The 12652-nt window shown below is 40.2% G+C and overlaps 1 protein-coding gene across 1 annotated transcript in view; it reads left to right on the forward strand.

Moving 5' to 3' along the window:
• Positions 1-12652, forward strand: part of dock1 (dedicator of cytokinesis 1) — a 303695-nt gene that overhangs the window by 32809 nt on the left and 258234 nt on the right. The window contains exons 2-10 of the mRNA XM_034707590.1: positions 1078-1161; positions 1472-1512; positions 1657-1712; positions 3775-3871; positions 4826-4974; positions 5527-5662; positions 7920-8077; positions 10244-10325; positions 10907-11042. Of these exons, the coding sequence (XP_034563481.1) occupies positions 1078-1161; positions 1472-1512; positions 1657-1712; positions 3775-3871; positions 4826-4974; positions 5527-5662; positions 7920-8077; positions 10244-10325; positions 10907-11042 (939 nt within the window). The remainder of the gene's footprint in view (positions 1-1077; positions 1162-1471; positions 1513-1656; positions 1713-3774; positions 3872-4825; positions 4975-5526; positions 5663-7919; positions 8078-10243; positions 10326-10906; positions 11043-12652) is intronic.

A 12652-nucleotide genomic window follows, 5' to 3' on the forward strand; every position in this document is an offset into this window, starting at 1 on the left:
TAATTTGCAGACATGTCTGGAGGGTTGAAATTTGCTTTTGACCTGAAACTGAATCTTGTCAGAAACAGTGAAACTGAGACTCAGCAGAAACAGAAGAATAGAGGCTAGTTTGGAGAGTGTAGTAATGACCCAAGAAATGACAGTGTTCATTTTGCAGACACATTTGGGGGGTTGAAATTTGCTTTCAACCTGAAACTGAGACTCACTGGTAATAGTAAAACTGAGACTCACCAGGAACAGATAATTGGGTGCTAGTTTTTTTTAATGTAATGAACCGTAAACTACGGTGTTTATCTTGCAGATATATTAGGAGGGGAGAAATTTGCTTTTGATCTAAAGCTGAGACTCACCAGTAACAGTGAAACTGAGACTCACCAGAAAAGGAAGAATGAAGGCTAGTCCGTAGAGTGTAGTAATGACCCAAGAAATGAGAGTTGAAATTTTCTTTCGACCTGAAACTGAGACTTATCAGAAACAGTGAAACTCAGACTCAACAGGAACAGATGAATGGGTGCTATTTTTAATGTAATGAGCTGGAAAATGATGTTGTTTATTTTACTTCCTAAGTTACAAATTGGACAGTGAACAATGCTCCACACAGAAAAGGGATTCTTGGCTCGCTAGCTACACTGGATTGTCTGAGAAGTTGGCCACCATACCCAGGGGCATATATTGCAAGGATAGCTAGATTTGAGATTGTAGAACACAAAATAAAATTTGGACCGTTGTTGTATTTTATTATCTTTTTTTCTTTTTCTATAATTGTGAGGGAATCTGTTTTCTTCTAGCATTATTGTTGTTTTGGCATCCTCCATCATCCTTGATTTATTTTCAGTGGGTGGCAAAATGTGTTGATATTACAGCTTCAGTGGTGCCAGGCCCAGCCATCACAGTGTCACACTGCGTGGGTGGACATCCTGTGGATGTGTGATGCCTCTACTACACATCGCGATGCCACACAATTAGCGCCACAAGGGAGCCAAACGCTTTATTGCCTTTTTTTTCCAACCCCTGTAATATCTCCTCCTCCTCCACCTCTTCCTCCTCCTCACATTGTCCTCTCTCCTCTTTCTGCAGCAATCTATAACTATGATGCCCGGGGGGAGGAGGAACTGTCGCTGCAGATTGGAGACACAGTCCACATACTTGAGACATATGAAGGTGAGAACAAGCTTACTGATGATGCACATGATTGAAGCTGACACCTCAATGTGTTTTCCTGTCATCACTAATACCGGTGTTGTTCTGTCAAATGTGTGTACATGTGTTCACTGAGTGCACAGTAATAGAATAAAGGAATAGTCTTTATGGTGCTGGAAGTGCTGGAAGTGGCAGCACCACACTCCTCATCAATGTGTTTTTCACTAAACTGTAAACTAATAGAACAAGGAACCATTTAAAAGGATATCTGAGCACACATTTATCTTTCTTCTAGTCATCTTACATTTTATATAATTGTGTTCTCCTTCAGACTGGTACAGAGGGCATAGGCTGAGGAGGAAATCCAAAAAGGTGAGTGACCTCGACACAGCGGTTTTACACACTCGTATACCAGATATCAAAGTCTCTTCTCACAGACTTTGTTTTGCAGCATTTTTATTGCTGACCCAATAAAATCAACTTAATGTTTGCACTGTGATTTCTCCCTCCCTCCAGGGCGTATTTCCTGCTTGTTATATTCACCTGAAAGAGGCCACAGTCGAGGGCAATGGGTTTGTACATCTCTGCTTCTTCCTCCTGGAGTTTTTAAATATCAACTGTACCTCGTATTATGCTTCTTCTTTTTTTTTTTGTCCTCTTTTTTTTTCTTAGCATTCACAGGATTATACAATAATGGTAACAGGTACATATATGAGCGCCTTTTGTATAGTGGCATCAACAGTGCACATATGATTAGATTTTTTAACAAGGTACAAAAATCCTGTTAACCTAAGACAATCTTAAACAAATACAAGTAGAGATATTAGAGAGAATAATAGCTGTATTAACATATTTGTTGATGTCGAACAGACATTACAAATAACAATGACCACACTTGGGACTCCAGCTTTAACATAAAACATAAGGAAAAAATAAATAAAATAAAGGTAAAAGTAACAATATTGATAATAATGATAAAAGTGTGATAAAAATATTAATAATAAAAAATATATATATACTCATATACATACAGAAATATATATACAAAAATATATAGACATACAAACTCGTATTATGCTTCTGAATCGTTCCTCTGCCATCTGTCTCGTGTGTCCTATCTCGTTGTTTATGATAGACATAAAAGCTTCACTGTTTAGACTTTGGTGGTCATAGTTCAAATAATAAAATCTGCCTACATTGGAGCTATTTCAACTGGCGCAACTCTTAAAATGTGCACGTAAACCCATTAGATATTATCTTCAAAACAATGCTAGGTTTGAATTTGCTAGCTAGTTCGACCCAGGGCAGAGGTCAAAGTAGGGCTGTACGATACATCGATTTAATTGATTCATTTGCATTTTTTGTTTCAGGCGATTTAAAAAAAAAAGAATCTAGATTTTTTCTGTAACCTACTCCACTGTATATATATAAATATTGAAGGAAAAAAGTATGTTGTAAGATAAAAACCACACACCTTTTGTCCTGTACCTCTGCTTACATTTGATGCACTCTACTTTATTTGTATATATCTTCAGGGATATAGGAGACACTTTTATTTATCTGCAAAAATGTAAAGTTTGATAAAAGATATATTTGCCCTACATCTATCCAAATGGGGAAATTGATCTTTTTTCAGCAATAGCATAAAGAATTTAGTTTTCAAGGAGGTTAATTCTATAAGACACATTTTTTTTTCCAGACAAGGTACTTTTATTTTTACTTTTTTGAAGTAGTTTTGGTTCATTGTGCTTAATGTCACAGTCAAAGAATTGATTATTTTCATGAGATGGAAAATTAAGTCTCTTTAAGTTGTACTGCTTTGTTTCAAACTAGACATCTAGCTGAAAGTTATACTGCTTTTATTACTATTTTCAGGAGAAGAACACAAAATCTATTAAAATCGTAAATTGAGTTTTTTGTAAAAAAAAAAATTGGGGATTTTATTCCTAGGCCATATCGTCCAGCCCTAGGTCAAAGGTAAAGGCCACTGTGACCTCACTCATAGAAATGAGTGGCAGAGCTGCAGTAACAACTTTTCAGCTGCAATTCTTGTTCCACAAGCTTAAAGATTGCTGCTAGTTTTACACGCATATATGCTTAATTATTCTCCTATTCAAATTATTTATATGGTTGAGGAAGAATATGGAAGATAAAATGATACATGAAAATTCATAGAAATAAGAACAAAATCAAAAATCAAGTAAGACATGGATAGTTGAAAAGTTTGTCCTCATCTCTAATCTACAGAGAAGCTTGATGCCTAGTTGGAATTAAACTTTCACTCAGACGACCTCTAAGGTTATTTAAGCTAGCATTTTTGGTTGATGTGATGTGACAAGTGAGTCTGTTGTTGCAAAAACTTGTGGTGCTGTTTTGGTTTGATCTGTCCTCTCTTATTTTGTTTCATAAGACAAGCAAGGACAACCCTGAAGTGTCGAAGTCCTTAAATTTAACTGAACTACTTTTTGTTTTTTGCCAAACAGTCTTAAATAAAATGTTATGACAAGCAGCAAAATGACAAAATTTATGTGATCACAAATAATACACATTGTTTAAGAGAAACACTTTCTCAGTGTTGAGCATATGTGATAGAAAGGACACTAAATCTTTGACATTTGTTCACTTTCTCTGCAGGCAAAAGGAGACGGTCATTCCCACTGAGCTGCCCTTGGTTCAGGAGGTTACAACAACACTGCGGGAGTGGGCTACAATATGGAGAGACTTATATGTGGTGAGAAAGCCTTTAAACACGCACAAACAAACAAAGACAGACCTACATACACATGATATATCATGTGGTTTTTTGGGGGGAGATATGCAATGCCTGAATATCAGAGGACTTAAAGCAGCAGTCAGGTGATTAACAGCAAATTGCGGAAACAGACTTTTAAAGTTATATTTTCCTCAACATATATCCTGAGTAAAAACATTCACTGATAGATGGATTGGACAGCTGAAGAGAGGCAGGAAATGCGGGGAGTAGAGAGTGGGGGAAGACATGCAGCAAATAATAGAGACTGGGTATTGAACCAGTGACCACTGTGATGAGGACTATAGGCTATGTGTATTTGGCGTGCACTTAAAGCGCTAGGCAAACAGCATTCAAATCTGGACCACTTTTATCAAAGATAATTATTATTTGAATGTAACAAGTTATAATTGGCAGTATGGCGCTATTCTGAGAGCTCCCTGCCTTTCCATGTGCATATGTGGAATGCCAAAGTACAAATGCTTAAACCGCTAGGCCAATGGTGCACCTATCAGGACCACTTTTATCAAAGATAATTGTTATTTGCATGCAGATCTATAATTGGCAGTCTGTTCTGAGAGCCTTCTCATTTGCGTACTTGGAATGCCAAAGTACGCATGCTTAAACCGCTAGGCAAATGGTTCACCAATCTGGAATACTTTTGTCAAAGACAATTTTTATTTGCTTGCAACAAGTTATAATTGGCAGTATGGCTCTGTTCTGAGAGCTCCCTGCCCTTCCATTTGTGTACGTAGAATGTCAAAGCCTGAGATGGGGAGAGCACACCTCCCCTCCTTTTCATATGCATACATAAAAAGCCAAGGCTGGGAGAGCAGCAGCAAAGACCCCTGGAGTACAGAATAGAGCAGGCATGGAGACAATACATAAGACACTGTTCTAAGCTGTTCACATGTTCATCACTGTTTTCATTTACAGGGGGACAAACGTGAGATGTTCAACTCTGTCCGTGACATGATCTACGACCTGATCGAGTGGCGCTCTCAGATCCTATCCGGCACCCTCCCACAGGACGAGCTTTCTGAGCTCAAACAGAAAGTCACCTCCAAGATCGACTACGGCAACAAGTGAGGATCATCTCCTTAGAGGCTCTTATCCGTCTCCATCCCTCTCCTCAGCTTATATCCTCTTATCCTCATATCTATATGATAGAAAGTCTCCTGTTGGAATAGGTCACCAATGTCAGTCATTGTCAGAAAGAGACAGGTCATCACTCAGCTCGAGGACAAACCGGGGGGATTAAACTCCAGCACACCTTACTGTATTCCAACAGGAAATGACAGGTCATGCTGCGTCTGCGGGGAGAATCGGTCAGAAAATGAAAATTGTGAAGCTCCATTCTGCTGCTGTGATGAAACTTTAAACCTCTGGCCAGGTGGAGAAATGGCCTTTGCCTCTGCAGACTCATGGAGTGATGAGGTTGATGAAATACACTGACTGCATGCTGGCAGCACGCTGTGTTATGCATTGACTCCCTCCACTGAAGAAAGAGTGGAGGGGGAGCTCTGAAGGAAAAGAGTGAAACTTTAATATTTACCTCACAGCTTAGTGTGGACAATGTGTGCTGTGCATCTTATCAGGCTCTTGTACTCATTACCTGTCTCCCATTTCTAATCAAGGTACCTGGATCTGGATCTGGTGGTCAGAGACAAAGATGGAAACATCCTGGACCCAGAGATCACCAGCACAGTCAGTCTGTTCAGAGCACACGAGGCAGCCTCCAAACAAATCGAAGACCGGATTCAAGAAGAAAAGGTAAAGACAGGATTAATGCTAGCATAGCACTTTTTTTTAACAATAAAAGTGCTTTTCCACCGTGGGAACTTTACCCCGGAACTAGGGACTCTACCCCTGAACTATGTGCTTTTCTACCAGAGGAACCAGGGTCTAAATTTAGTTCTGGGGTAGTTAATCCCCCCCCCCTCTGAAAACTCCCTGCTTGAGGGGGGTAGCACTTTTCAAAGGTCCCTGGACATTGGGGGTGGGGCCTGCAGTGCTGAACATGTCTGATTTGATTGCCTGCAGTGTCTTTATTACACACGCCATCCACATATCTAAAGCCGCGCGAGCTGAGTCTCCTCCATGGTTACAGGCTAACTGTTGTCTTGCTCATAATGATACCGGCTTGTCCATCTGCTTCTATGGCATTATCTTTTTTGGATAGCCTTTGTCTTTTACTAACTGCCCTCTACTGGTCTTGGGGTGTAGTGCAATTACTTTTTTTTCTCCTCCATACGTCACTGGCCTGATTCGCATAAGTGTCTCGGGACTCCAGCCCGCAGTCGAAATGTAGACAACCGGTGCATTTCGACCAAGATTTCCGGGGTCTTTTAGCCCCCAGAACTACTTTACCCTGAAGTAAAAGGTTCTCTGCCCCCCAATTGTTGTCTGCGTTTCGACCGTGGGCTGAAGTCCCGGGTAGATTGTGCAAATCAGGCCAGTGACGTATGGAGGGGAAAAAAAGGTAAATGCACTACACCACCAGACCAGTAGAGGCAGTAAAATAAAGACCAATGCCATTCATCACATCACAGATGACACCATGGAAGCAGACGGGCAGGCAGGTATCCGCGGTGGGCTGAGAGAAGACTACTGTTACAAGCTGGTAAATCAAGGGAATTAGAGCTTTTTTTTCTTTTAAAGTACAAACACAAACAAAAAAGATAGAACAAATGAAAGAAAGAGAAATCAAGTGAATCACAGATGTGTGTGATGTCATTGTGGATGGCGGGCGGAATAAAAACACTGCAGGTAATCTACCAATCAGACATGTTCAGCATTGCAGGCCCTGCCCCCCAAAAACCCTGGGATCTTTGAAAAGTAATACCCCCCAAGCAGGGGCTTTTTAGGGGGGGATTATCTACCCCTGAACTAAATTTAGACCCTGGGTCCACCGGTCAAAACGCACGTAGTTCCTGGGTAAGGTCCCTAGTTCTGGGGTAAAGTTCCTCTGGTCGAAAAACGCCTAACCATGGGGGCACAGGAACCTTTTTGTTCCGGGAAGAGTAGTTCTGGTGGCTAAAATTCCCCGGAACCCCTCCACATGTTTGCTATAATTAGGTTTACATATGAATAATATTAAGGTATTAAGATGTGCTTGTTTACATAGTTACATTCAACAGCTTTCCTTAAGCCAATCACAAGGGTACATAAAATGTCCAGGGAGCGTTGTGCCGTTCTGATTTTAAAAAGTGTCTTTCACTTAATCCTGCAAAGCATCAACTTCGCATTATTGAACGATATCAATCAGATCACCAAAGTGCACTTCAAAGTGGGAAAAATGCCAGGAAAACACACAAAGCCTCTGTTGTTCGATCGAGACCTGAGTTTTTGGCATGTGCAAAATAGAAGTACAGAACTTCAGCCCCTCTCGGTTCACAAACAAACCTGACTGCTTCAGAACGTCCGGCTCTCAGCCAGATCCCCTGTCTATTTCTTTTGGCGTATCAGTAGCATACCTCACCTGAATGTCAGTTGGCAGCATGTAGCAGTGCCAGACGCTAAGTGCCCTGCAGTTATGTGGTCTCATCTTGTGTGACCTTTTCATCCAGAGGTCTTTATTGCATATGCATGGGCAATAAGAAAGTGTCCAGGTCAGTGTGATAAATATTTATGATCCGGCCCCAGAATATTTTTGAAGGGCGTCCAGGGTAACACGCAATCAGTCCGCCTTTTACTGTAGATGCAGCTCTGGAGATCAAGTGACTGTGAAGGCTTTTTATCCCAGAATACATAAAAAGAATATCGATAGATTTATAGACACTGTTAAATCCTGCTTCTTCACTTGTTTAATATCCAGAAGGATACAGAGGCCATGGCTGATGCTCAATAATCCAATGTGTGCAGTTGCAAGCCACACCTACGCTCACCATCTCTTTCTTCACACACTGATGTTGTCGTTCTCCCGGGCTCATCGCTCAAACCCAACAGGCTCGAGGTCTTGCTGAATGTGACTGAAAGCTGTGGAAGAATGCCCAATATTGAATTCAATATCTTTGTTTCCCTCCGACAGTCTCAGAAGCAGAATATTGATCTGACCAGGCAAGCAAAGTTCGCCTCAACACCAGCGTTCGCCCTCTTTGTGACTCTGAAGAATGTGGTGTGTAAGATCGGTGAGGACGCAGAGGTTCTCATGTCTCTGTACGACCCCGTCGAGTCCAAATTTATCAGGTAATCTCATGGGTGCAGATTCACCTTCTTTTCACTTTCTGTTATTGCTTCTTGTGGTTGTAACTTTTTTCCTTTGCTTGTGTTACAAATAAATGATTAATGCTCACTCTGTTGCTTGGGGAAAATTGTGAAGATGATTTTCTTTTGCTTTGAACTGCCGGCTGGAATATAAACAGAAAAAAAAATTACTTTTCTGGACTCCCCCCCCCTTTTTTTAAATCTGAGTGTAGCTAACACAGTAAAGATGCTTTTCTACTAACTACTGTGGTAACAACTCATGCTGAAACACTGTTTGTATTTCTAAATGAAGTGGTACATCAGCTAGGGACGGGTCATGATTTTCGCAAGCTTGTATATTGGTCCACTTATTAAAAATCAAAGAGTTAATGCGAGTATTATCTCACTTTAAAAGTACTATTTTTCATCGTTTTTACCAGTGCCTGGTTGAAATTCGGTAATCCTGCCAGATGGTGGCTCTCCAGCGTCTTAAAGCTGTTCACCGCATTATGTAACTGTAGAAGAAGAGTGCCAACTGCATTAAATAGCTAAAGATGTAGGCCCAAGTTTAATGAGGGCTTAGGGCAGTCCTACTGTCAAATCTTCAAGTCCGTGAGTTATCTCTCACAGACTTTTTAAACCCTTTATGCCCCCTTTCCTCAAGTGGGCATTTTTGCAGACTTAGCGTAAGGGAATCACCCATAGTTCCTAGTATTGTGCTGTGAAGCCTGCAAGCATGGAAGGGTAAATCAACACCAACATTAAATACAAAAAGAGAGATGGTAAACAAGAAGCGTGGACAATGCAACCTATGTTGGCATTACAATAAAGTTTGCCTGTAAGTATAAATGTAGAAAACAGTCTTAACCAGCCTAAATCTATTGTTTTTAAATATGTGTATATACAGTGTTATTTATATGTTATAGTTATATATTTATATATTTAAACTTTTGTGGTTAAGCAGTTTGTTCGGCAAGAGCCTGAATCACATGGCAGGCAGTCAGTCAGTCGGTCCCTTAAGCGCCTTGAATTTGAGGAAAGTAAAAATTATGAAATAAGAAATTCCTTATGCCGGTATGGTGAGCTACATGACATCATGCAGGTTATGTGACAAGTTGCAAAGTGCCGTCCCATTCCTAGTTATACAGTTTAGGGCCTTTGCAGTCACCTGCCCTCAATCACATTCCAGGTGATGTCAATTAAGTCAAGAAGGGCTCAGGTCTTAGGGTTCAGGGAGGACATTGAGATTGGGCCGTAGAGAACAATAGCAGGGACTGGGCATGGTTGTAAATTGTAAACATACACGCCACACTGCTGCGTCACAGAAACACCGGCATAAAGGCAGAGACAGACGCTACTAGCAGCACTTCGTCCTGGTGCTGGTTACCGCGTCTGCGTTAGAAGCAAGTGGCAACATCTGGTCTTAAAAAAAGGAAGCCCATGTGAAAGTACTAAGAACTGCAGTTCATCAAGCGTCCACTTGAGGCTGGCTGCAGAAACACCGGAAACCACATACACACCCATTAAAGAAAGACGATCTTTGCAGCATTAATAAACATGTTTACAGCCTGGTCCAAAAATGGTTTAGGTCTGAATAACTAATTTCTCTATCGGCACACACTTTATGGGCTGAAGGGTGAATTTTTTTAATACCGGGTATTTTGGAAGATATCAAACTTTTGCCCAAATAAGGGCATGACTGACTTGATTGGCACCCGATTGGCTTCCAAACAGCGCTCAGGAACAGATGTGTGACGCCCCAAATACTACATCCATTTTTGAAATATCCATCCCTGACATCAGCATGTTTCCTACACACACACACAAAAAGACGAAACCCAATCCCTTCAAATTGTTCCTTCTAAGCACACTCACACACAAATACTCTGGAAGAACGTGATCACAGCAAGTGCAGCCTCCTTTCCAGGGCTTTGCTATTGTTTCAGGATTTTGACAGCAAATTATCACGAGTGGAGCAGCTCGGCTTTCGGAATGCATCCAACATCAGTCATGCATTTTGTTTCCCAAGCGGATCTGTGTCAGGATTAACATTCAAGCGTCTGCAGCTTTTAAAGAAGCCTCTGTAATGCAACTGATTGCCTTAGTGCAATGCATCATAGATGTGAGACAGATCATAATCCAAATCCCACTTTTTTCTCTCCGTCACAGTGAAAACTACCTGGTGAAATGGTCCAGCTCAGGTCTGGTGAAGGACATAGACCAGCTTCATAACCTCAGAGCGGTCTTCACGGTGAGTTTGCTAGCCTGTGTGTGTGTATCCCTGTGTTGGTGTATGTGTGTGTTTGCTGGCCTGTGGTCGTCCACTGTTTATTCAGCCATGTTATGAGGCATGTGGGACCCTGTTTGCAGAGCCTGTATTTGTTGAGCTCTCTCAGAAAGAGCCTGGCTCGCTGTATGTGTTTACCAAGGCAGTCACCTCTATCTAATGGAAGCCCAAGGGCAGAAGGGTCAGTGTGCGCCCACTGGGAGCACTTTGCCGACTCTGGATGGTATTGTCCTCGGGAAATGAATCTGTACACACAATCACAATTGTTGTAGAGGCAATCTGAGGTGAAGTTTGCCCTTAGCACATACTCATCTTCACCCAAAGAAAATCCTTCTAATTGATCAGTAGTTGTTGTGCAACATCCCAACTCTGCTGCTTTTTGAATCTTTAAATCAATATTCATCTTCCCGGGGATATTTACCCCAAATTTTGCAATCTCAGTGTAATAACTTGGTGTGATTTCTAGCTGGAATACACATCTAATTTTGGGCTCAAGGCAACAGTATTAGCTGTTTGTCATCCCTCCTCTGTTTATCCCTCTGCAGGACTTGGGGAGTGAAGATCTGAAAAGAGAAAAGATCAGCTTCGTGTGTCAGATTGTCAGAGTCGGGCGCATGGAGCTGAGAGACAACAACACCAAGAAGCTGACATCAGGCCTGAGACGACCCTTTGGAGTCGCAGGTAAAGCAGACAACACGGAGACTTCCATGATAACCTGTTGTTTCTGAAAACATCTGACACATTGATAAGTTAAAACCTGTGACGGGGCTCTTCAAAGAGCATGAAGCAATCTACTAATCTAATTCTAATTATTTGTTCTTTCTTTGATAAGAAGCTGTATTTGAAGCCCACACTGCAGCACAGTTTTAGTTTGTAGGATAAAGCGGTTCAGGGTTTTTGGCTGGGATGAGATATTTCTGCAATCTTTGGTTGAGTTGTAATTCTTTACACCACATAACTATGAAGCCCCATATCTGCATGACTCCCTTACTAAGCTTAGAAGAAGTCCTTTGTTTTCCTTACAACCCATATGAATTGCCACGCCGACGTCTCTGCCTGGATGAGTTCATATATTTGGCTAAAATTCAGAGATATCCCGCTGGAAGTAGAAAGAGAAATTACAGCTTGATTTATCCCGTGTTGGCGAGCTGCCAGGCGTATCGTAAACTAATTAGATTGGCGTTTTGCCCGCGGTTCTCCAACAGAGAAAATGATACCCCTCATTCAATGTCTTATTTTCCTAGTGCCACTTGAAGAGATGGTAAATGACTGATTTGCGAGGGTTTATCTTTGGATGTTGTCATCATTGTGGTGGCACAAGGCGGGTTAGAGGCTGATTTTTGACAATCTTACTTTTTTAGACTCATAAACTGAATGTAACACTTTTTGATGGTTGACTACTAGCCTGTTTGTAAAAGTAAAGGTGCTGACAAAATCCAATCCGCTTTATTTATGTAGCACATTTTTAAAAAACGATTGTCAACCAAGGTGCTGCACAATGAAGTAAAAAAAGTCAAAACATACAGAACATAAAACACTGTAAAAAATATATACATTATTAATAATAATAATAATTATTATAACAATAACAATTCAAATTATAATAATAATAATAACAACACTGATAACAATTTAAAGATTAGTAACATATTTATAATTATTAAAATGATAATAATAATAATACCAAAAACAAGGATAATAATACTAAAATTACACTAATAATAGTATTAATACAATAATAATAATAATAATAATAATAATAATAATTATTATTATTATTATTATTATCACAATAAAACACACAATACACTATAAAATGATAAAAAAAACACTGTTAAAAAAGTCCAATATAATAAAATAGTAATAATAATACAACACTTGACTTAAAAAATATTATAAACAAAAACTGTAAAATAGATTTAAATAATGTTGGTAGTAATAAAACACAAGTATAAACACAAAAACAGAGAAAAAATATAATAAAACACAAGACAGAAATAATCAAAACCACATAAACACACTTTAAAAATACAAAACAAAAGCAAATAAAAGAACAGAGAAATACAGCTACCATACAACTCTCATGATAGGTTAATAACCATGGATTGAAGATACATTATTGGACGTGATATAAAACTTAGTAAGCTTCGGGACAATCTAACATCAGTGGGCAGCTTGTTCCACAGTTTGCGGGGCCACTGCAGAGAAGGCACGGTAACCCCTTGTTTTCAGCCTGGTTATAGTGACCACAAGAAGCAGCTGATTAGTAGACCTCAAAGACCTCAAGGGGG

This window comes from Notolabrus celidotus, chromosome 18, assembly GCF_009762535.1.
Source record: "Notolabrus celidotus isolate fNotCel1 chromosome 18, fNotCel1.pri, whole genome shotgun sequence".
Classification (NCBI taxonomy): Eukaryota; Metazoa; Chordata; class Actinopteri; order Labriformes; family Labridae; genus Notolabrus; species Notolabrus celidotus.